Genomic DNA, 23,606 nt, shown 5'->3' with positions numbered 1-23,606 from the left:
GCGGGTGCAGCTAGGGTACCCAGGGGTTTACAGCCCAGTATGGGAAGGGTGACTGAGGGTTTTTGTGAGGCCCATGTGTTAAGAATAGTTTTTAAATGGCTGGGGAAAAAAATCAAAAGAAGAACAATATCCCACAACATGTAAAAATCATATGAAACTGAGATTTCAGTGTTCACAAATTTACAGTGGAACATGGCCATGCACATTCATTTACCTCTTGTCTAGGGCTAGTTCGGTGTGGAGTCCAGTAGTTGCAACAAACCATTTAGCCTGAAAGGTTAAGATGTTTACCATCTGGCTCTATAATGAAAAAGTTTGCTGACCCCTGACTAGTATGACTAGATGCCAGGGACTAGAACCACTGACATCACCTGGCAGCTTGTTAGAAAGGCAGATTCCCAGGCAAGCCTCACTCAGGCCTAGTGAATCAGAATCTGCATCTTAAGGAGATTCCCCACTGATCTGTAAAGACTTAAAAATACAGGGAGCACTTAGGCCCAGAGCAAGTGAATCAAAATCTCTTTGTTCAGCCGCTAAGTCATGTCTGACATTTTCTGACCCCATGGACTGCAGCACACCAGGCTTCTCTGTCCTTCCTTCACTATCTCCTGGAGTTTGCTCAATCTCATGTCTATTGAGTCAGTGATGCTATCCAACCATCTCATCCTCTGCTGCCCTCTTCTCCTTTTGCCTTCAATCTTTCCCAGCATCAGGGTCTTTTCCAGTGAGTTGGTTCTTCACATCACGTGGCCAAACATTGGAGCTTCAACTTCAACATCAGTTCTTCCAATGAATATTCAGGACTGATTTCCTTTAGGATTGACTGCTTCAATCTCCTTGCAGGCCAAGGGACTTTTAAGAGTCTTCTCCAGCACCACAGTTCAAAAGCATCAATTCTTTGGTGCTCAGCCTTCTTTATGGTCCAACTCTCACATCCATACATGACTATTGGAAAGACCATGGCTTTGACTTTACGGACCTTTGTCAGCAAAGTGATGTCTTTGCTTTTCAATATGCTGTCTAGGTTTGTCATAGCTTTCCTTCCAAAAAGCAAACATGTTCCAATTTCATGGCTGCAGTAACCATCTGCAGTGATTTTGGAGCCCAAGAAGAGAAAAGCTGTCACTACTTTCACTGCATCTCTTTAATGATCCACAAATTTTTAAAGTACTTTATGTCAGTCAATCTGCAGAGTAACTCTTCACCCATTATTGTTGTTGTTGCTGTTCAGTCACTCAGTCGTGTCTTACTCTTTGCAACCCCATGGACTGCAGCATGCCAGGCTTCCCCATTCGGCACTAACACCTGGAGCTTTCTCAAACTGATGTCCATCGAGGTGGTGATGCCATCCAACCATCTCATCCTCTGTCATCCCCTTCTCCTCCTGCCCTCAATCTTTCCGAGCATCAGGGTCGTTCCCAATGAGTCAGCTCTTCACATCAGGTGGCCAAAGTATTGGAGTTTCAGCTTCAGCATCAGTTCTTCCAATGAATATTCAGGGTTCCAGTTCTAACTGTTGCTTCTTGTCCTGCATACAGGTTTCTCAGGAGGCAGGTAATGTGGGCTGGTGTTCCCACCTTATTAAGAATATTCCACAGTTTGTTGTGATCCACATAGTCAAAGGCTTTAGCATACTCAATGAAGCAGAAGTAGATGACTTTTTGGGAATTCCCTTGCTTTTTCTATGATCCAGCATATGTTGGCAATTTGATCTCTGGTTCCTCTGCCTTTTCTAACTCTAACTAAATCCTTCTAACTCATCTTTCTACAAAGTCCCCATGTCGAAGAGCAAGGCCTGTCAAGGATCCATGTCAAGGATCTCAGGCCTGTCTGACTCAGGGGCTACACTCACCTCACTCATCAGCCAGAGCATCCTAATAAGGTGCTCTTGCTGCTGCTCTCTGATCCCTCAGGGTGGCTGGGAGCCTCAGGCTCTTCTTGTCAACTGCAGGGAGCCTTCTCCACTGATCCACTCAAACCTCGTTTCAACCATTTTCCAAGAGTGTCATGATGTGTCATGACAGCATCTGCTGTCCCACGCGGCCCCTCCTTGGGTCTTCTGATCTCACTACTGGAGGATGGAGTGTTGGTGTATGAAGGATCCTTGGGGCTGGGGGTGAGGAGTCGAGGTAAGAGTACAGACTCTGCCAACAGTTCATTTGTTCAGAGGCTTTAGTAGAGGTACTGATAACTGTGCATAAGACATCTTCTGCTCACCCAGCCCCCCTGCAACCCCAATACACATACCCCAAAACATAGAGAGCCCACTGTTTACATCCTTCTCCCACAAACAACCTTGCCACTTCCCTCTGTCAGCCACAGTGCCAGCTGCCTCTAAGTGGACTCACTTCCAAAAAGCCAGAGGAGTGGCTGTTCTCAGTTGCAGGAAGCGTGGTGGGAGGCTGCCCTGGGCCACGGCCGCAGTGAGCATGGGGGTACCTGCTTGTTTCAGGCCATCACTTCTCTAGCCCACTAATAGCAACAATGGGCTGCGCCTGCACATTTTGGCTGAGGAAGACCTCAGTGGACACACAGGCTGTGTTCTGGATGGGCTGGCGAGCTCTCTGGAGGCTTCCCTCCTCTGGCATGGGTTCCAGGACCAGAGGAAAGAATGAACAGCCTTCACAGAATGCAGTGTGTGACCATACACCCAATCATTTTGCCTCCTTGATTTCTGCTGGTCTCATCTGTTAAATGGGTGTCATGATAACAATACTCTCATCAAAAGATGGCTTGAGCCTAAGCAGGCTCCCAGTGTGGAAATACTTTGCAAATTGACTGTCAAGCTGGGGTAGAAGTACGGAGCTGCTCATCAGATTGTGGGAAATTACAGTGTCTCACTCTAACAGGCAGCGTGCGCCCCCTCCTCCTTCTGGGAGCCTCTTAAGGCATGACTTCTCTGACCTTTCTTGAATACAAAGCCAAAATGGGTCAACAGACACTGCCAGGAAAGCAGAAAAAAGAAAGAGGAAATCCTACTGTTTTTCAGTGTTTGTCAGCTCAGAAATATTCTGTTTTCCATGGAGGAGTGGTGCGGTCAGTGCACACTGAGCAGGTAGCATATCTTTCCAGAGGAGACTGTTTCTATGTCTCTGTCCCTCTTGACAAAATGGGGCCTTTTAGGTGGCTGGGGTGTACCCTGATTGTAAAGCACTGTGCCAGGGGCTGATAGTCTTCTTTCTCTTCTTCTCATTCTCTTGCATGAGTGTGCTTATTCTTGGCTTTAGGCCTGGGATGAAGTCAGTTCAGCAGACAAGAGTGGTTCATAGGCAAAGGTCAGTGCTGGCCTCCAAGGTACTCACATGTTTCCTGGGTGGAACCCTGTGAAATTCTTTATAAATCAACTCTCTTATTAAGTTGGCTGGTGGCCTTAAAACAGGAAGCGATGATTCCACCAGGGCGTTCCTGCGGGTCCCAGGCAGCAGGAAGAAGCGGGCTGAGGGACCTGACAACCTTAGTTCGAATTCTGCTTCTGTCACTTACCTGTGAGTTTAAGCAAAACAGCTCTTGGAACCTCTGCAAAGCTGCCATCAGGAAGAGCTGGCAGAGTGTCTCTGAGGGTTAGAGGAGATGCTGAAGGCACTGATGCTTCTGCATCAGCTGGTATGCCTTTGCTCATCCCATCTCATCTGCTCTGAATTACCCCAGAGAAGGCAAGGGATTTGCTCCAGGTCACAATGCTAGCAGATGGCAGAGTCCAGATCAGAGTCCAGTGAGGTCTAAGTCAAAAGTCCACATCCTCCTTTGCTTACCTCCCCATCTCACAGTCATGAGCCGCTTCATGCTTTTTAACACAATTCGATTCACTAGCTTTTCCAAGTGCTTGGTGAGGAACATCATGTATATTTGATGTATTTGACACCCTGCACTCATGTGTTTAAATGACTTGCCCAAGGGGATGCTGTGGGCCCCAGGGAGTATGAGGCTGGCAGGAGGACCCAGGTTTCCTGAGCCCAGGCCAACCAAGGATGGTGGAAAGATGTGAGGATTAGAGGAGTGAGTTTCAGCAGTAGATATCTCAGCCTTAAACCCTTGTAAGGAAAACAAGTTGATGATCCAGGTGATGTCACCTTCAACATGGCAAGTGTCAGACTGAAATGACTGTTTTAGTTGCTTCTGTTTGTCCTTAGAATGGTGGCATTTTGGCATCCAAAGGAAGAAAGAGACCCTTAGAACTCTTTACAGAATATGTGTTTGTGTGTGTGGTATATACACATATGTACACACACACACACACACACACACACACACACACGAGTCCGTTCTCATTATTCACAGTAGTTACATTCTGTAACATTGTAACAAGCACTGAATTAGTGAATCCTGAACTACTGCTCCTAGAGGAAAACAGGATTTGGTTCCTGCAAGCTTATGGCTACATTTTCATCAACTCATCAATATATAACCTTGTTACATGTGCTTCCTTTTAAAGACAAATTTTTAATATACATAGTTGATTCATTAACATTGAATTCATAGCCAACGGCAACCACAAGCACCAAGACTCATACCTGAACAAAGCGTATCTAACACAGGCTTTTTTTTTTTTTTTCCTATAAGAAACATCACAGCCTGCTTGGGATTAGAAACACAGCATCCCAGCCCTATGCTGGGGAGCCATTTTAACAATGAAATCACCAAAAAAAAGGTACAAAAATGCAAAAGTGTGGCATTAAACACCTCAAGAAGAGGATACTTGATTACAGGCTGAAACAAGAAGGCAGAGCTGACCTCAATTGGGAAGGAACATGCAAATTATTCACCGCTCTGCACGTGTCTGTGAATGGCCACTGAAAAGGCTGCGAGAATTGATTTCAGGGTGATGAATACATTTTTAGTGAGTAGGTAAACTCATAAATGCAGTATCTGTGAATAATGAGGACCCGCGGTGTATATCGTGCTTATAGAGAGAGTAACCTCGTGCCAGAGGCTCTGAGAAGCAGAGTACGGTGTTTACAATTTTCACTAAGGGGTAAAGAATGGATGGAACTGCCTTCAGGGCCCATGTTATTGGAGAGAAGTAGAGAGTAAAGGAGGCAGTGGTCATCCAGGGGGAGGGGGATTTGGTGGACGGTGGAGTTGAGAGGGAGGGTGAGCGGGGGTACAGAGTATGGGTCCCTCTCCCTTCTTCCCCTCACAGCCTGGCAGGGCCTTGAACACTCCTTCCCTGAACACCTTGCAGGGTGAAGCCTCTCCTGTTCTCACCTGACTTGGTTTCTGCTGAGCATGAAACACAGAGCGACTTTCCTCCCAGGTCGTCACCCAGGTGCTGGGGGAGCACTCTATGTCTTAAGTGTTCCCCTGGGTTCCGTTTGCTCATTTGCTCGTTTTCTAGTCCTTTCTCTCCATGACTGTGTCAGCTGACTATCTACTCCCACTTAAAGAAGCAGACAGTGCTGGGAAATCTCACTGGGAGAGTCAGCGCGAAAGAAGAGATGGAGTCCAGGTCGCTGGGAGCTGAGGACAGCAGCGGTCCTGGTCGAGCCAGGATGTGCAAGATGTGAGGGTGTGCAAGACGCCAGGGTGTGTAAGATGCAGGGGTGTGCAAGATGCCGGGGTGTGCAAGATGCCAGGGTGTGCAAGACGCCAGGGTGTGCAAGATGCTGCTGGAGACAGTGCATTGGGAGCCGTCACTTTGACCCCTCAGAATACACAGGTCAGCTCAACCCTGCACCTCATCACTCCAGGCTACTCTTAGTAGAACAACAAACCCTGGGCAAGGGGGAGTGTTAGGATACCCATGTCTGGGCTTACTAAACTGTGATCATGGCAACGCCCTTTATCTATCAGAACTTAGAAGCCAGAACCAGACTGCCTGGGGTTGAACCCCAACTCTGCCTCCTACTCCTGGTGTCTCAGTTTCCCCATCTGTCAAGTGGGGATACCGAAAGGATTAATATCTTCCTCATAGGGTGGTTATGAGGATAGTAATTTATAGATAGTAATGACTAATTTATAAAGCACTTAGAACAATGCCTGCACAGAGTAAACTCTGTAGAGAATTAGCTTTTACTATCACTCTGGCTATTATTATTACTACTATTCTTAATCTCTCAAGTATGTAATGGGGTGGAATCATCTCAGAAGACTTTCTTTCCCTTCCTGTTCTGATCCTAGGGGTGGGGTGCTTCCTCACTGGGTGGCCTTGGGCAAGACCCTTTTCCTCTCTGGGGCCCCAGGTTCTTATCTTCTAAGTGAGGTGCTGGGACTCAAGCCCTGAAAGTCTGAATTTACAAAATAAGGAGAAGGCGTCTCCCAGGCTGGGGTTTGTTTGTTATCTTGCCCTCTCTTGGGGATGCCAGAAGCCCATTTTGCTTACTTTAAGAATTTGCCCAGAATTCAATTTTTCTCCCCTTTTGGTCTATTATGAGCAACTGCTTATCTCATCTTAGTTGAGATAAGCAGTTAAGTCATCAGATGAACAGTTTATATTAGCAGTGGGTTTTTAAAGCTCCCATTCCCTGAGTGTTGACCCAGCATCTTCCCAAGCCTGGGCTGATTGATTCTATCATCATTACCACTGCAGGAGGGAAATTATTGTCCCCATATTAGACATGAGGAAATCTAGGCACAGAGAGATGATGCAGCTTAGTGAACAACACACAGCTGGTAAATGGTAAATCCAGATTAAAATCAGAATCCCTGCTTTCTACAAATGCTACCCCATAGGCAGTTGGCCACGAACTCAAGTTCTATGATGATAACAGATACACCATCCCATTCAATAGGCTGCTCATAGTATTGATCAAAAACACAGATTCGCATCATTGGAAGATACTGTAGCAGTCATCTTCAGGGTGTGTTAAACTTTGGAAGGATCATGGCCCCTGTGAAAAGGTGAAAGAAGCTATGGACCCTTTCCGTTGCAAAAAAAGTTCACATATCCACATAAAAACATAAACAGAAGTGTCTCAATTTCACCAAGTTCAAACATCTCAGGCAGAAAATCTCAAATAATGTTTAACTCTCTTGAAACTCTCTAGTACATATTTATTTTTGCTCCAGTTCTGCGTTGATGAGAACTTTCTACACAAAGCAGCTGTTCATTCCATTAATGTTCACCTCTGATTGTTAGAAAGTTGCTCTTTCAACACAATTGACATGCCTTTCTCCCGGACTTTGGTCCCATTTTTGGCTCCTACCTGTTACTAATATATAGAAATATCCAGCCGACCTTCCCAGGACAATTCTCCATGTTTCTGAGGATGCCAGCCACACTGTCTCTAGCCCTCCCAGGCTGGAAGGCTCTGCCCTCCACTAATCAGCTCATTTTCTCCTGAACACATTCATTTATCAATGATTCAAACATCCAGAGCCTGTTTACAGTCCAGAACGTAATACAATGTTCTAGCCATGCAGGGACCAGTGCAGTGCAGGATTCTCACTTTACTTTGGAAATCAGATCTTCATTAATATGCCCTAATAAAGGTAAAAAAACACCTTATTTTATCTTGAAATATAACACACACAGAAAGACTTGCCTGGTAGAAAGTGACAGTTCAGTGAGCTACCAATCACAGAGCAAACATCCACACCGCCCACGTCAAGAACTAGGCTTGAACCACTCCTGCTGTACGCCATGACCACGCCTCCCTCCTCCACAAAGGCAACTTCTATTATTTAATGGGCTTCCCTCATATCTCAGTGGATGAAGAATCTGCCTGCAATGCAGGAAACTCGGGTTCGATTCCTGGGTTGGGAAGATCCCCTGGAGAAGGAAATGGCAATCCACTCCGGTATTTTTGCCTGGAGAATCCCCATGGACAGAGGAACCTGGCAGGCTACATGGGGTCGCAAGAGTTGGACATGACTGAGTGACTTTCACTTTACTTCACTTCATTCTTTAAGGTAGTAATCTTCTTGCTTTCGTAAGTTTTATAATCTTATATGTATGCCACATAGCACTATAGATTAGTTTCCCTGGCTTTGAATTTTATATACATGGAATCATATACATTGGCATCCTTTTAAATCTGACAATTCATTCATTGGTGTGTTTGTGAGATTCAGGCATGTTGTTGTATATTTAGTTGTAATTTATTCATTTTCACTTCTGGAAAATTCCCATTTGCCTGAATTTACTGCAATTTATTTGTCTACCAATATTTTATTCTTAATGGACACATGGACTGTGTCCAGATTTTGGTAACTATGAACAAGCATCTATAAACACTGGAGTACTCACACACATGCATTCAGGTTGGGTATAGTTAAAAAATGGGCTTCCCTGTTGGCTCAGAGGTTAAAGCATCTGCCTGCAATGTGGCAGACCTGGGTTCGATCCCTGGGTTGGGAAGATCCCCTGGAGAAGGCAATAGCAACCCACTCCAGTATTCTTGCCTGGAAAATCCCATGGACAGAGGAGCCTGGTGGGCTACAGTCCACAGGGTAGCAAAGAGTCGGACACGACTGAGCAACTTCACTTTACCTAAAAAAAGCAACTCTTTGTAATTTCAGATCAGCAGATAATAGCAACACATATTCCAAAGTAGTTATATCAGTTGACACTTTGAATAGACAGTTGGTGGGAATTTGTTGTATGATGCAGGGAATCCAAAGCCGGTGCTCTGTGATAGCCTAGAGGGGTGGGATGAGGAGGGGCGTGGGAGGGCAGTCCAAGAGGGAGAGGACACACATATACCTGTGGCTGACTCATGTTTATGTATGGCAGAAACCATCACAATATTGTAAAGTAATTAACCTCTAATGAAAAATAAAATCAAACAAACTGACAATTTCACTAGCTCTGTGGGTATGTTCCAAATGTTCCAAGCTCTTGCCAACACTTAGAATTACTAATCTTTTTAACTTGAGCTAGTCTAGTGGTTTTATAGTGGCATCTCATTGTGGTTTTCATTTGCATTTCCCTAGTGGTGAACAAAGTTGAGCCCATTTTCACCTATTTATTAGGTGTTTATGGATTAGAGCTTTTGGCAACTCCTTAACAATTTGATTCATATTGAACCTGTAGCCAAATGAAATGGTTTCTGACAGAGGATGCTGTTTAGTCATAACTCCCTTATTGATTTCAGCTGGATTTGGGGTTCTGAAAGCAGGCCCAAATATTCTTAGTAATAATGACAGCTAATACTTATCGAGTGTCTACTGCATTCCAAGCACTGAGCTATGTTTGACATACATAGTGTCTCTTAATCCTCACAACCAACTTATTAGGTTGATACTATTATTATCCTCTTTTTACATGAGATAATACTAGGGTAGTAACTTAACCTAAGATCTCATAACTAACAAGTAGATCAAATCACCACCTTTAGTTACTATAACAAACTCCCAAAGATGGAAACACATGACTACAATTAAAAAAAAACCCTTTACAATGATTAAAAGCTGAATAATAAAATGGACATGTAGCTGTCAAATGGAGAAAAATCATTGCAAAGTATGACACAGGGTGAATGGTCATAATGTGCAAAGAGTTTTTACAAGTTAATGAAAGGACACGCATCTCAAAAACTGGTCAAACGTTTCATTGGTCCTATAAATCTGGAAAATTCTGCACAAGTTTTTATGTTCTTCTACCCTCAGGAGGTATATGAGCAAACTTAATGAGTCTGAGAAGTTTTGCACTAGAAATTTACTTTAACATGGAATTTTCATATTTGACAAAATAGCCTTTAGCATCCTGATGAATTACAATCCTTTGGAACAGACTGGTGAACTCTGTAGTAACCACTGTGCTGTGCTTATTTCCTCAGTCCTGTCCAACTCTTTGTGACCCTATGGACTGCTGCCTGCCAGGCTCCTCTGTCCACGGGGCTTCTCCAGGCAAGAATACTGGAATGGGTTGCCATGCTCTCCTCCAGGGATCTTCCCAACCCAGGGGTTGAACCCAGGTCTCCCGCATTACAGGTGGATTCTTTACCGTCTGAGCCACCAGGGAAGCCCATAATAACCATTACTTCCTTTGATTTCTAATCTGGTAAAACTTTCAACAAAGGAAACAATATTAGTTTTGTCCTGGGTTTTTCAACTTTGATGCTACTGACATCTTGGACTGGATAATTCTCTGTTGTGTGTCGGAGGGCAGTCTTAGTCATTTCAGGGTGTTCAGCAGCATCCTTGGTTTCTGCAGGGTAGATGCCAGGTGTCACTAACATCCCCCCACCCCCAGTTGTGACAACCCAAACTGCCTCCAGATGTAACCAAATGCTCCCTGGGGGAAGACTACCCTCCCCCCCACCCCTTAAGAACCATTGATCTGGCCATTCTGGTTTCTTGAGAACTCCTGTTGTGCCTCCTGATTACCTCCTAACTGTCTAAGTGCTCCCCAAGCTGCACAGCACTTCACTCTATTTTGATCTCTCTGCCCTGTGGCATCCACTATTCTTTGTTTTAGTATAAGAGAGTCCATCTCTTGACTTGGAGTCTCTCTTGTTTGTTAGAATTCCTTAGATCTCCAGGCACACGAAACCCTGTGGTTTCCTTGATGTGGAACCTCTTTTCATCCTTCCACCCTGCAAGTGGAATTAAGCTCCTTCCTTCAATCATCTCTACACACCCTGCACAGCCTTCCATCAGATCCCCAACATGTGTTATACTTATTTATCTAAGCAATTGTCTCAGTTTTTTGAGAGCAAGGACTGGGTCCTATTCATCCTCTTATTGTCAGCATGGAGTAGGCACCGATCAATACAAACAAAGGGGAAAAACAGACTTGAGGAGGGTCAGGAACTTCAATCATGGGATCCTGGGTGAATTTCCAGGAAGACTGAGTTAATTCAACAGCCTCTTCACCAGTTTCTTCCTGGAAATGTTCTCCTTGCTTCTCTCCAGGCAGACAATCTTTCTTCTGGAGAGAAGGTGAAAGTCCTGTAAAAGGTACTGTCCTGTTTTTCTCCTGTTCAGCCATGAATATGACATCATCTTCTCAGTTGGCATGTCCAGACCGTTTCTGATACTTTTCTTATTCCAAACAGAAGAAGAAAAGCCCCTTTCCCTTGATCTCAGCATTTTTTGCAAACCTCAGTTTATTCCAGCCAGTGACACTTTTCATCCTTGGAGATGAGCCCTCCTTTCCATGTTCTGGGAGTTCCTCTGGGGCCTGCGTCTCTGGGAGGCATCCCCTCCTCCGACATTGCGTCAGTCTCTTTAAGTATTTCCTTCTTTTTATTTCCTGTCTGGGATTATTTTAAGCTTTAGAAACAGAATTTAATTCTTGGGAAACTTCTAGCTTTATCAAAGCTGTCCAAGATGGTGGCAGGGGGGCAAGAAGAAAAGGACATTTTTGAGAAACATTAATAAAGGGTAAGTGACAGGACATGACGACCATGTGTACACAGAAGAGGGGAGGTGATTCCCAGATTTCTGTTTGAAGACAATGGAGGGACTGGGGATTCCTGTTGTAAAGACAGTCCCAGGAAGAGGAGGAGGATGAAGACAAGGAAGGAGAGTGGGCTCTCTGAAAAGAAAATGGGTGTGGTCTGGGATTTTGAGAGTCTGAGGTTTCCCGGGCGGACCAGTGGAGATGCAGAGGACGTAACTAGATAGAAGAGCCCGAGACGCTGCACAGCAAGGGTGACTGGAGGGCTGCTGGCGTGTAGACGGGAGCTGCAGTGGAAACCGCAGACGAGAACTCAGACAGTGTGTGCTGATGGAACAGATGAGGCTAAAGATGGGGCAGGAAGGAAATCTCTTGAAGGAGACTGTGAAGGAATGGTCAGAGAGAGAGCCAGAGATCCAGGAGAGGGGCATGGATCTCAGGACAGAAAGGAGGGCCAGCAGCTTCAAATGATGTAGACAGGACAGTTCAGATATGGACAGAGATATGATCACTGAATTAGCAGCAGAGGGTCATTGAGGACCACGGGGAGGGCAGCCATAGGAGGGCAGGGAGATGTAGTCAGATGACAGGGCAGGGAGGAGAGGTAGGGAGAACAGGCAGTGGGGAACAGACTCAGGGTGAAGAGGGAGTCAGTCAACAACCCAGCAACCTGAGGGGCCAGGGTGCAGCCAGGGCCACTGTGGGCAGTGGGAACAGTAGGGAGCAAACAGGTAAAAAGCTCTGCCCTCACAATGTGTACTTTTTAGGGAGAGGAAGTAGGGAGGGAGGACTTTAAAAAAATTTTACTTTTTTCTTCCAGTTTTACTGTGACATAATTGATAAGGATTCATTTTAAAGATGTGTGTAAGAAGTATCATCATTTGCCAGATGAGGAGGCCAAAAGAAGTTAGATGGTAACTTGCTCCAGTTAACATCAAAGTCAGAGCTGAGGTCACGTCCTGACCTGTCCGACCCTTTCCATCCTTTGCTGCTTGAAAGGGATGGAGTTTAGGTGGGAAGAGGTTACACAGAAGGCATACGGCATGGGAAGAACGGGAAGAACAGAGGTGCAGGGTGCAGGGTTATTCATGGTTGGACTGTGCCTACACAAAGCAAGGTTTCTACCGGCCCCTGCTGGCGCACAGCTGCGCTGGGCCTCGCATGTGGCCTCAGGTTCCTCCACTGGGGACCGCAGGCACTGAAATCTACCTGTTCTCACACGGTCCTGTTTGAGCCAGAAGCTTGAGAGGTAGCCTGTTGTTCCCCTCCACCCCAACTTCCCCATCCCCATCCCCCTTATTTAGGAGTAAATCTCTAGAAGCGCAGGCACTGATCAATATCCCTCCATGAGATTTATAGAGGCACCAGAAAGAGACAGGGTCTTTCTTCCTCTGGGATGGTGAGCTTAGGGACCAGAGCGGGCCATCCACAGCTGTCTAACTCAACCATGCGAAGAAAACACCAGGCAGAGATTAACAGGGCCAATAGGTCTGGTATCATTTGAGCTCCTGGATCCAGCTCTGCCTGAATCTATCAGGAACTATCCGAGACTTTCTGACGCTTGAACCAACAAATTGTCTTTTGCACTCTAACGTGAGCTGTGTTTCTATACTTGCAACTGCAAAAATCTGACCAGTACAGTGTCACAATATGTTGTAACCGAGCAGGAACCTCTTGGGCCTTCCTGGGACAGACCCCTCCCCCTCATCTTCTGCTGTAGCTCCTCTCTGAAGTATTTAGATAACAGTATCCGATGCACACTTCCTGAGTTGTTTTTGCAGATGCTAAAACCATCACTGAATGGAAGAAATTAAAACTACTTGATGATCATGAGTCTCCAGACCTACTGGTGCCTAAGGATTGATCATATTAACCACTCTATGACTTCACCATCAACCAATCAGAGAATTGTGCAAAATGATCACATACCCTGAGACCCCCTCCCTCACCTGGCCTTTAAGAATGCTCAGCTGAAACCCTTTAGGAAGTTCAAGGTTTTAAAGCAGGAGCCCCCAGTCCTCCTTGACAATAAATGCTGCACTCTCTTTGACCACAATCTGGTGTAAGGAGACTGGCTTTATAGCATGTGGGCGAGTGGACCCAAGTTTAGTTCTGTAACAGTGTCAGCTGTGACTGTGGAGGATATGTTTTTGACTTCTGTGGAAACTAACTGACTCTAGGAGCTTCCTCCATGGAGCCATATGCATTCACCACCTTCTAGGTTCTAACTCTGCAGGTGATAAAGCGATGAGTAAGACACGTGCTTACATGCAGCTGTGGAGATGATAAGAACCATCTACAAGGTGCTGTACATCCATTTCTCTGAATCTACAATCACGGGAACTGATTAGCCAGGGAGGGTTTGGCAAGTATGGACTGAGCTGGAGAGGTGATCCATGAGAGCTCAGAGGAAGGTGTGTTATGAGGGGTAGGGAGTGAATGTGGGGTTCCTCTAACACTCTGTTCTGGGAGGCTAGGCTAAGGTGGGGGTGTTGGGGGATACAGAGAGAGGGGAGCAGGTGGTCCGGGGGAGCCGCGTGAGTATTAACGTAAGTGGAAGGAAGAGCTGCTTCTCATACCTTTCCCATTCCGGCGTGGGCATGTCCCAGCTTAACCACCACGGGGAAGTGAGGGGCTGTGAGCTGAAAGAGACAAGAGAAAACCACTCATTAGCATCCCAGAGCATCACCGCCGACACTCTGGTCACTAGTGCCACCTGGGAAGCCCTTATATATGCATATATACAGTTCTGACTGATTTCACGATGTCGTACGACAGAAACCAATACAACATTGTAAAGCAATTACCTTCCAATGAAGAAAAATAATAGCGGTCACATCAAGATGAGAACAAGCATTTATGGGCTGCACTGCATGGGCGCTGTGTTGAGCTACTGTCCTGGACTCCCACCTTTAAAGACTGATGGGGCAGCAGCCTGGCCTGGTTAGTTCCCTGTCATACCCCCAGCAACCAGAACATGGGCTGACCCAGGGAAGGGGCTGACACAGAATCTGTGGTACAGTCTGGGTCTGGGTAAGACTTGTAAGGCATGCACGTCTCTCCCTGTGATACAGAGGAAGAGAGGGGCTCAGATGGTCAGATGCTTGTCTTGGCCATGCTTACTCAGCTAGGAACTGAGGGGACCGGGACTGAACCTACGCATCTCCTGCTCATGCTGTCTGTATGTTGTTTGAAATAGGCTTGTTCGGTGTCTAGAAGTATACTTGGAGTTGGTTAAGGGCAGAGGTTATCCCTCCTCATTATTTAGTAACAATTCCACGACTTGGTCAACTCCAGAAGAGGTAATCATGTCCCACCCTCTGTGCCGTAAAGGTTTCTATTCTGGTGCCTGTCCCTCAACCCTGGGCTGTCCCCTGACACCCTGGATGCTCTGGGAGGAGGAACCAGGTCTTCCCTTGTGGTGCCCAGCACCTGGTCTGACACACAGGAGCGACTGTAGCTGCCACAGAGGGTCTGTTGTGGGTCCCAAAGCCATGGCCCGGACCCAATTTCATTTTCCCCCACCAAGGTCACATGAGGCAAGCAGGAAAGGTATTCTTGTAACACTTCACAAAAAGTCGAGACTCAGGCAGCTGCTGGGAAGGGGTGGAGCTGGGACATGGGTCGGATAGACTCCAAGCTCGATGTGACTTGTTTGCTCTAAGACCTAAGCAAGGGCTTCCTGCAGTAGAGGCTGAATAAGAAATTTCTTCCTCATTTCAGGCTAAAATGTATAATATCCTAGTGTCTAGAGTTAACAGATGCAGATTTTAGGAAAGGCAATATTTGTTTTTGATTCCAAAAGCAATGTGTACTCACTATAAAATTTTGGAAACTATAAAAAAGTACTATGTCATTATGTACAAAGAGCACAATAAAAATCACCCGTGAACTTTAATGGTTTTGGTGTATTATCTGTTTCCCTTTTTCTTTTTTTAATCTAAATTTTTCTTTTGATTTGTTCTGTTCTTACAAAGTTGGGAGTATAATGCTTACCCAATTCTGCTTATTGCTCTTTCCACTTCATGTTATAAGTGGTAAGCATGTTCCTGGTGGTAATATTTGTCAGTGTAAGAGTTATTATGGAATATTTCACATGAAAAAAGACTTTAAAAGCAATACTGTGAATATCACTTAGCTTTAGCAATAAACAATTGTCCATACAGTTGAAGCCCCTGATGTCCTTTCTCATCACATTTCCTTCCGTCCTATCTCATCACATTTCCTTCCTTCCTATCTCAGATGTAACAGTCATATAAATTATGTGTTTATTATTCCCTTGTGTTTATTCATATTTAACTACTACAAAGGATTCCCAATAATAGACACTACACATTTAAAAACCTTATGTCAGTAGCATCAAAAGAATCTACTCTTATGAATTTTTGGGGTACATTGTGTTCGTAAGATTCATGTATGTTGATACATATAGCTCAGATTCCCGTTTAACTGCTGCCAAGTATTCCATTTGATGAGCACATTACCATTTGCCCATTTCCTGCTAATGAACACTTAGGTGACTTCTATTTTTCCAATTATAAACAATACTAGTAAGGGAGCTTCACCAAGACACAGGCACAGGTATGGAATTGCTGGGGTGGGGCAGTGCTTGCCTCAGCTTTGCTGCTGCTGCTGCTAAGTCGCTTCAGTCATGTCCGACTCTGTGTGACCCCATAGACGGCAGCCCACCAGGCTCCCTCGTCCCTGGGATTCTCCAGGAAAGAACACTGGAGTGGGTTGCCATTTCCTTCTCCAATGCATGAAAGTGAAAAGTGAAAGTGAAGTTGCTCAGTCGTGGCTGCCCCCCAGCGATCCCATGGACTGCAGCCTTCCAGGCTCCTCCATCCATGGGATTTTCCAGGCAAGAGTACTGGAGTGGGGTGCCATTGCCTTCTCTGTCAGATTTGCTAGATATAGCCAAATTGCTCTGCAAAGTGGATGTACCCACCTATGCTCTCATAGGCAGGAAAAGAGATCCCGACACTTGAGGCTGAAAGACTGAAATTTTACCAACTCAAGGGGCATACAGTGAAATGCATGGGTGCATTTTCACCAAGTGCTCTTGTTCCCCAGCAAAATCGTCACCCCCAGCCATTCACTCACATACCCTAGACACCCTCTGCAGTCTGCGAACTGCCCAGATCACTACTGGGGCTTCATCTCCATCTTATTTTAGGGTGGAACTTGAGGTGAGGGGCAACGTTGCGCTCTCTCTTCCTCTCCATCCCTCTCAAATTGATTGTTTCCCTGCATGCCGGCAGGTACTGGAAAGAACTGTGCTCAGATTTAACCTTCCCTTCTGTTTAATCTTAGACTAGATATTTAACTTCTCTGAACCCTACTGCTCTAATCTGCAAAATGAACACAATAATGTGCTCTAATCTGCAAAATGGGTACAAAAATTTGCTCTCATCTGCAAAATTACGAATAAAGCACAAGCTGGAATTAAGATTTCCGGGAGAAATAGCAATAACCTCAGATATGCAGGTGACACCACCCTTATGGCAGAAAGAAAAGAAGAGCTAAAGAGCCTTTAGTGAAAGAGGAGAGTGAAAAAGTTGGCTTAAAACTCAACATTCAGAAAATGAAGATCATGGCATCTGGTCCCATCACTTTATGGCAAACAGATGGGGAAACAGTAGAAGCAAAGACAGACTTTATTTTTGGGAGCTCCAAAATTACTACAAATGGTGACTGCAGCCATGAAATTAAAAGATGTGTTTATCACAGCACTGTTTATAATAACCAGGATAGGGAGGCAACCTAGATGTTCATCAGCAGATGAATGGATAAGAAAGCTGTGGTACATATACACAATGGAATATTACTCAGATATTAAAAAGAATACATTTGAATCAGTTCTAATGAGGTGGATGAAACTGGGGCCTATAACACAGAGAGAAGTAAGCCAGAAAGAAAAACACCAATATAGTATACTAATATGTATATATGGAATTTAGAAAGATGGTAACGATAACCCTATATGTGAGACACACAGATGTATAGAACAGTCTTTTGGACTCTGTGGGAGAAGGCGAGGGTGGGACACCCATGGCTGATTCATGTCAGTGTATAGCAAAACCACTACAATATTGTAAAGTAATTAGCCTTCAATTAAAATAAATAAATAAATAAATAAAAAGACGCTTGCTCCTTGGAAGAAAAGTTATGACCAACCTAGACAGCATATTAAAAAGCAGAGACATTACTTTACCAACAAAAGTCCATTTAGTCAAAGCTATGGTTTTTCCAGTAGTCCTGTATGGATGTGAGAGTTGGACTATAAAGAATGCTGAGCACCAAAGAACTGATGCTTTTGAACTGTGGTGTTGGAGAAGACTCTTGAGAGTCCCTTGGACTGCAAGGAGATCCAACCAGTCCATCCTAAAGGAAATCAGTCCTGAATATTCATTGAAAGGACTGATACTTAAGCTGAAACTCCAATACTTTGGCCACCTGATGCGAAGAACTGACTCACTTGAAAAGACCCTGTTGCTGGGAAAGATTGAAGGCAGGAGGAGAAGGGGACAACAGAGAATGAGATGGTTGGATGGCATCACTGACTCAATGGACATGAGTTTCAGTAAATTCCGGGAGTTGGCAATGGACAGGGAGGCCTGGCATGCTGCAGTCCATGGAGTCACAAAGAGTTGGACACAACTGAGAGACTGAACTGAACTGACTGAACTGAATCTGCAAAATGGGGACAATAATGCCCAACTCACAGGTTAGTTGGGGGAAGAAGAAATGACATAAAGAATGTAAAACTGGCACCACATAGAGGTTCAAAATCAAAGTGTGAAGTAGAGTTGAAGGGAGGAAGGAGATGACTCTGGTTTTGTGGGGCAAAGAGAGAGATAAAGAGGGAGGCTGGATGATGGAAGAAAGAGACCAGAGGCTCCAACCTGGCAGTATCTGCTTAAGAGCAGGGAAGGGAGTGAAGTGAAGCCCAATGAAGGAAAATCAGGAGACTACACCACAGGGAGTCATCAGAGATGATTGACTTAGGAATCATCTTGCCTATTCCCTATATTAACATGTTAAGGCAGGTAGAGTTTCTAGGAATGCTCCCCAAGGTGTCCCACTCTAATCTCTGGAGTCCGTGAACGTGATGAGATTGTCAGACAATGATTGGTCTGGTTATATGCACAGCTGACCTTAAAACAGGGAGATTATCTTAATTGAGTCACACGAGCTCTTAAAAGCAGAGAACTTTCTCAGACTGGTGGCAGAAGAGGAAGGAGGTGAGATTCGAAGCATGAGACTTAATATATCATTCCTATGCCAGGAGATGAAGGCAGCCCCTGGCTGAAAGCCAGCAGGGAACTGAGGACCTCAGACCCATAGCTGCAAAGAACTGAATTACGTGGGTAAAAAGAATGAGCTTGGGGGAGAAACTTGAGCTCTGGAGAATGTGGCATGCCAGCATCTTGATTTCAGTTGGATGAGACCCTAAGCAGAGAACCTTGGCATGCCGTTCTACCCGATATACGTAACTGTGAACTAATAAAGAGGTATTCTTTTAAGCTGCTAAATTGTTAGAGAAGTAATAGGAAACTAATACATGTGTCCTCCTAGATACTGAAGACCAGAGTGAAGTGATTGTTTTCACAACATATAATAACAGAACCAGTCAAGCTCATGTGTTTTGAGTCTTAATCAAGTCCTCTCTCTCCCAAGGCACACTTTCCTGGGGACCATATGCATCTCTGAGGTGCAATAAATACTCTTCCCTAAACATAAGGATGAATAAAACAGTATAAGATCAAATCAATTCAGTGTGCACTAATTGAAATAAGAACTATTACATGGCTGGCTCTCTGTTTTATGTTGTGTAGGACACACAGAAGATTGAGACAGGGTTTCCCAGAGAGATGAACGATGCAATGAAAGAGCAGACCCAGCAGTACAGTGGGTGAGTCTGAGTGGGTGGTGTCATGAGCAAGTCCCATAGAAAAGGAAGACTCAGAGAAGGATTCTGAAGGATGAATAGCTTTGTGGGTGGGTGGAGGGAAGGCTTAGCATCCCTCAAGAGCTGAATAGCGCAGAGTGCTATGGTCTTCCCATGAAGGGTGTTTAGATTCTTTATGAGCTTTAATGAATGAAGACTCAAAGGAAGGGAGGATTTATCTTATGAAACTTAATATGAGTTTATCATCAATAAAGTGATTTTGGACATAATTTCTAAGTGGAATTAAATATTTAAACGGAGTGCCCTTCTCCAACACTCTTAAATGAGACTAGAGGAACATATTAATGGTCAAAAATAGTGGGAGTAGAAATTGACACAGAAAGTCAATCAAGGGAAATCTGAGAATTTACAGTAGGATATTTCAAAAAAAGTATTTTGAAAATGTGTTTAAAACAATGAATTTTCCTGATACTAGAAGAAATTTTCCTTTGCCATTTTTTACTTTGATTGAGAAAAGCATTCTTTTCAGAACCAGCTTGCAAGTCTCTGAGCTGGTGATCTGAGAAGGAAGAGGCAATTTGGGGCCCGATTGCTAGGGGCCTTCAAATCTGAAGGGAAGAATTTAGGTTGCTTGGATGGGCTGGAGAAATAGCTCAGTTCTGGGACAGGAGCATGACCTGTCAGCTGAGAGCAGGTTAAATTGTATTGGGAGAGGCTGAAGGGCCAGGGTTCAACAGTATGTGAACTGCGAACTTCTGGATGTTCAAGCTGGATTTAGAAAAGGCAAAGGAATCAAAGATCAAATTGCCAATATCTGCTGGATCATCGAAAAAGCAAGAGAATAGCAGAAAAACATCTACTTCTGCTTTATTGATTATGCCAAATCCTTTGACTGTGTATATCACAACAGATTGTGGAAAATTCTTCAAGAAATGGGAATACCAGACCACCTTGCTTGCCTCCTGAGAAACCTGTATGCAGATCAAGAAGAAACAGTTAAAAACAAACATGGAACAACAGACTGGTTCCAAGTTGGGAATGGAGTACGTCAAGGCTGTATATTGTCACCCTGCTTATTTAACTTACATGCAGAGTACATCATGTGAAATACCAGGCTGGATGCAGCACAAGCTGGAATCAAGATTGGCGGGAGAAATATCAATAACCTCAGATATGCAGATGACACCACCCTTATGGCAGAAAATGAAGAAGAACTAAAGAGCCTCTTGATGAAAATGAAAGCGGAGAGTAAAAATGCTGGCTTAAAACTCAACATTCAGAAAACGAAGATCATGGCATCCAGTCGATCACTTCATGGCAAATAGATGGGAAAACAATGGAAACAGTGAAAGACTATTTTTCTGGGCTCCAAAATCACTGCACATGGGGACTGCAGTCACAAACGTAAAAGATGCTTGCTCCTTGGAAGAAAAGCTATGATTAACCTAGACAGCTTATTAAAAAGCACACACATAACTTTGGTGACAAAGATCTGTCTAGTCAAAGCTATAGTTTTTCTAGTAGTGATGTACGGATGTGAGAGTTGGACTATAAAGAAATCTGAGCAGTGAAGAATTGATGTCTTTGAACTGTGGTGCTGGAGAAGACTCTTGAGAGTCCCTTGGACTGCTAGGAGATCAAACCAGTCAATCCTAAAGGAAATCAGTCCTGAATATTCATTGGAAGGACAGATGCTAAAGCTGAAAACTCCAATACTTTGGCCACCTGATGTGAAGAACTGACTCAACAGAAAAGACCCTGATGCTGGGAAAGACTGAAGGCAGGAGGAGAAGGAGATGCAAGAGGATGAGATGGCTGGATGGCATCACCGACTTGATGGATATGGGTCTGAGTAAACTCGGGGAGTTGGTGATGAACAGGGAAGCCTGGCACATGCTGCAGTCCATAGGGTTGCAAAAAGTTGGACAGGACTGAGGGACTGAACTGAACTGAAGGACCAGAGAGCAATTTGGAATTGGTTACGACCGACTTGAAGTGCTACTGGTTGGGCTTGAAGTAGGATGGTGGTGATGGAGAGAGTGGGGACACTCCCAAAAAGTTTTTTAAGTGATACTTAAAAAAATGGAAATATCATCTTCAAATGACCATAGAAATTCAAGACTAGGATTGTCTACAACTTTATCCTCTAATCAAATCAGTGTTTGCTTTGGTCCACCCTACTTTATAGTCCTCATTTATATGTTCAATTAAAAAAAGGGATATTCTGCAATATTAGAGAAAGAATTTTATATTTATTCACTTACCATTAAACCATTAGTTTTTCCCTATTTTGACCACAATATTTTTTTTTCCTTTATATCCCTCCCCTACTTTCCATCTCATCCTCTGCCAGGTGAGGATGAGATGGTTAGATAGCATTACTGACTCAATGGACATCAATCTGAACTCCAGGAGATAGTGAGGGACAGGGGAACCTGATGTGCTGTAGTCTATGCGGTTGCAAAGAGTTGGACATGACTTAGTGACTCAGCAACAACAACAACCCACTTTCCAGCCCAGGTGACTGATCTCATTGTCCTGGTGATTTCTGCCCAATACCTGTTATGCTCCATCTTTGCAAATATTTATACATATGTATGAATGAGATCAATTTTTTCCAAAATGGCTCTTTTCACTTCACAGCTCACCATTTGCACTCCCTTCCCCATGTCAGTAGCTACACTCCTAATACAATAGTTTTAATAGCTTCACAATATCCCACAGGGCACGTGGATTGCAATTCTTGGCCATTTTCCTATAATGGCCATTTGTGCCATTTTCTCTCTCTCTCTGCTGCTATGATCAATACCACTAAATATCTTTGTACACCTGAGCTTGTACGCTAGTGTCATAAATCCTAGTCAAGAGCTTCTCAAGGGGAGAATCAGCAGTATTTGGAGACATCCTGCTATGTAAAAGCTCGAGAAAGAACAAGGATGCTATCATACTGCACCCTGGATGGATCCCCCAACCATATGATCTCCCAGGTTAATGACAGCCACACTTATTGAGTGTCTCATAAGGGCCAGGGATGGTTCTAGGCACTCAGATTTGTTAGCATTCTGCCCTTTCCTGATGCGATAGATAAGAAATCGGGGGCAAGCCATCTGTCAAGGTCAGGCAGTTAGGAAACGATGGAGCTCCTCCACTGCCACCCAGGTCTTCTCCCCAAGCTTCCCCTTTCCCTTCCCAAGCCATTCAATTGGGTTTCAAAGGCCACTCTTATTTCCACTCATTTGTAACATGCCAGCCCCTCCCCAAACACAGACAGGTCATGAAGGACAAAAAACATCTTGTCGGCTATTTTCTCTCTTCCCTTCCCAACAATAGCTTTATTTAGTTCCCCTGGGGATGGCAGGCCTGCATCAGTCTCTCACAGACCCCCTGTCCCCGCTCACATGCCCCGGGGCTCCAGAGTTCAGCACTGCCCAGTGGCGCAAGAGGCCTGACTTCCTGTTAGAAGGGGCGAATCCATTTTTGAAACCAGAGATCCCCAGCCTGATAAGGGCCCTATTCAGAAGGCTCCCAAGAAAACCAAGTAAGTGGGGGTGGCCCAGGACTCCTGCTAGGCATTCTCTTGGGGGGTTGGAGTCAGAGCAGTGTGAGGCCAGATCAGAGTTGTACCAACCTCAACGTCAAGCCAAGGAATTGGAGAGCTGTGACCTGAGTGGTCTGAGGCAGCTCCCCACTGAAGGAGGCCGCTCTCTGTATATTCACGACTCTCTGGAGTTTTAAAAACACAGTGTTTGGTCCTGGTTAAGTGATGGAGAAAGCAAGGCTTGGAAGAATCTGAGGGAGGAAAACAAGGACCAAAAACACCTTGGAAGGTTTCAAGGAGAAGCTGGGTCTCCATCCAAGCCTCTGAGGCTCAGCCTGATCTAGTTCGCACTACCTGTTGTTTCATCCTGTGTTTCCCCTCCTTACCACCCCAGCTTCTGTCTACATGTTCCAACACATGGGCCTTTCAGATCTTTAGTGAATGAGCCTCATTACCTCTGGCCTCTGCATCCGCTGCTCCTTTTCTCTGAAAGATGCTACCTAACACTGTTTTCTAGGCCACCCCTTTACATACTTCACAGTTCAGTTGATATGCTCTGTCTCCAGAGTGCACTTCCCTGGATATTGGTCTAAAAAAATAAGTGCTTCTTGAATCTTCTTTATCACACCATGAACTCTCCCTTCATAGAGTTAGCCACTATTTGTAATTGCACGTTTATTTTCTTTGGTGTCCCTCTCTCAAATCCAAGGTAGGTACGCTGAGAGAACAAGGTGCTCTGCATGTTTCATTTACAGCTGTATCCCCAGGCTCCATCCAAGGGGTGGCATATAGTGACTGTGCAGGAAGTGTATATGTTGGATGGGCGTTAGACAAAGGCTTCCATGACAGGGAATGACGCCACATGTATACGGGCA

The 23,606-nt window shown here is 44.7% G+C and overlaps 1 protein-coding gene across 3 annotated transcripts in view; it reads right to left on the bottom strand.

The window, feature by feature from the left end:
* Positions 1–23,606, bottom strand: part of SYN3 (synapsin III) — a 487,071-nt gene that overhangs the window by 49,583 nt on the left and 413,882 nt on the right. For all 3 annotated transcript variants that reach the window (XM_010853361.1, XM_010853363.1, XM_010853360.1), the window contains one exon: positions 13,861–13,923. In XM_010853361.1, the coding sequence (XP_010851663.1) occupies positions 13,861–13,923 (63 nt within the window). The remainder of the gene's footprint in view (positions 1–13,860; positions 13,924–23,606) is intronic.

The sequence above is a fragment of the Bison bison genome, unplaced genomic scaffold (genome assembly GCF_000754665.1).
Source record: "Bison bison bison isolate TAMUID 2011002044 unplaced genomic scaffold, Bison_UMD1.0 scf7180017864327, whole genome shotgun sequence".
NCBI classification, from domain to species: Eukaryota; Metazoa; Chordata; class Mammalia; order Artiodactyla; family Bovidae; genus Bison; species Bison bison.
The sequence above is the reverse complement of the archived record's forward strand: the minus strand, read 5'-3'. Positions and strand labels throughout refer to the sequence as shown.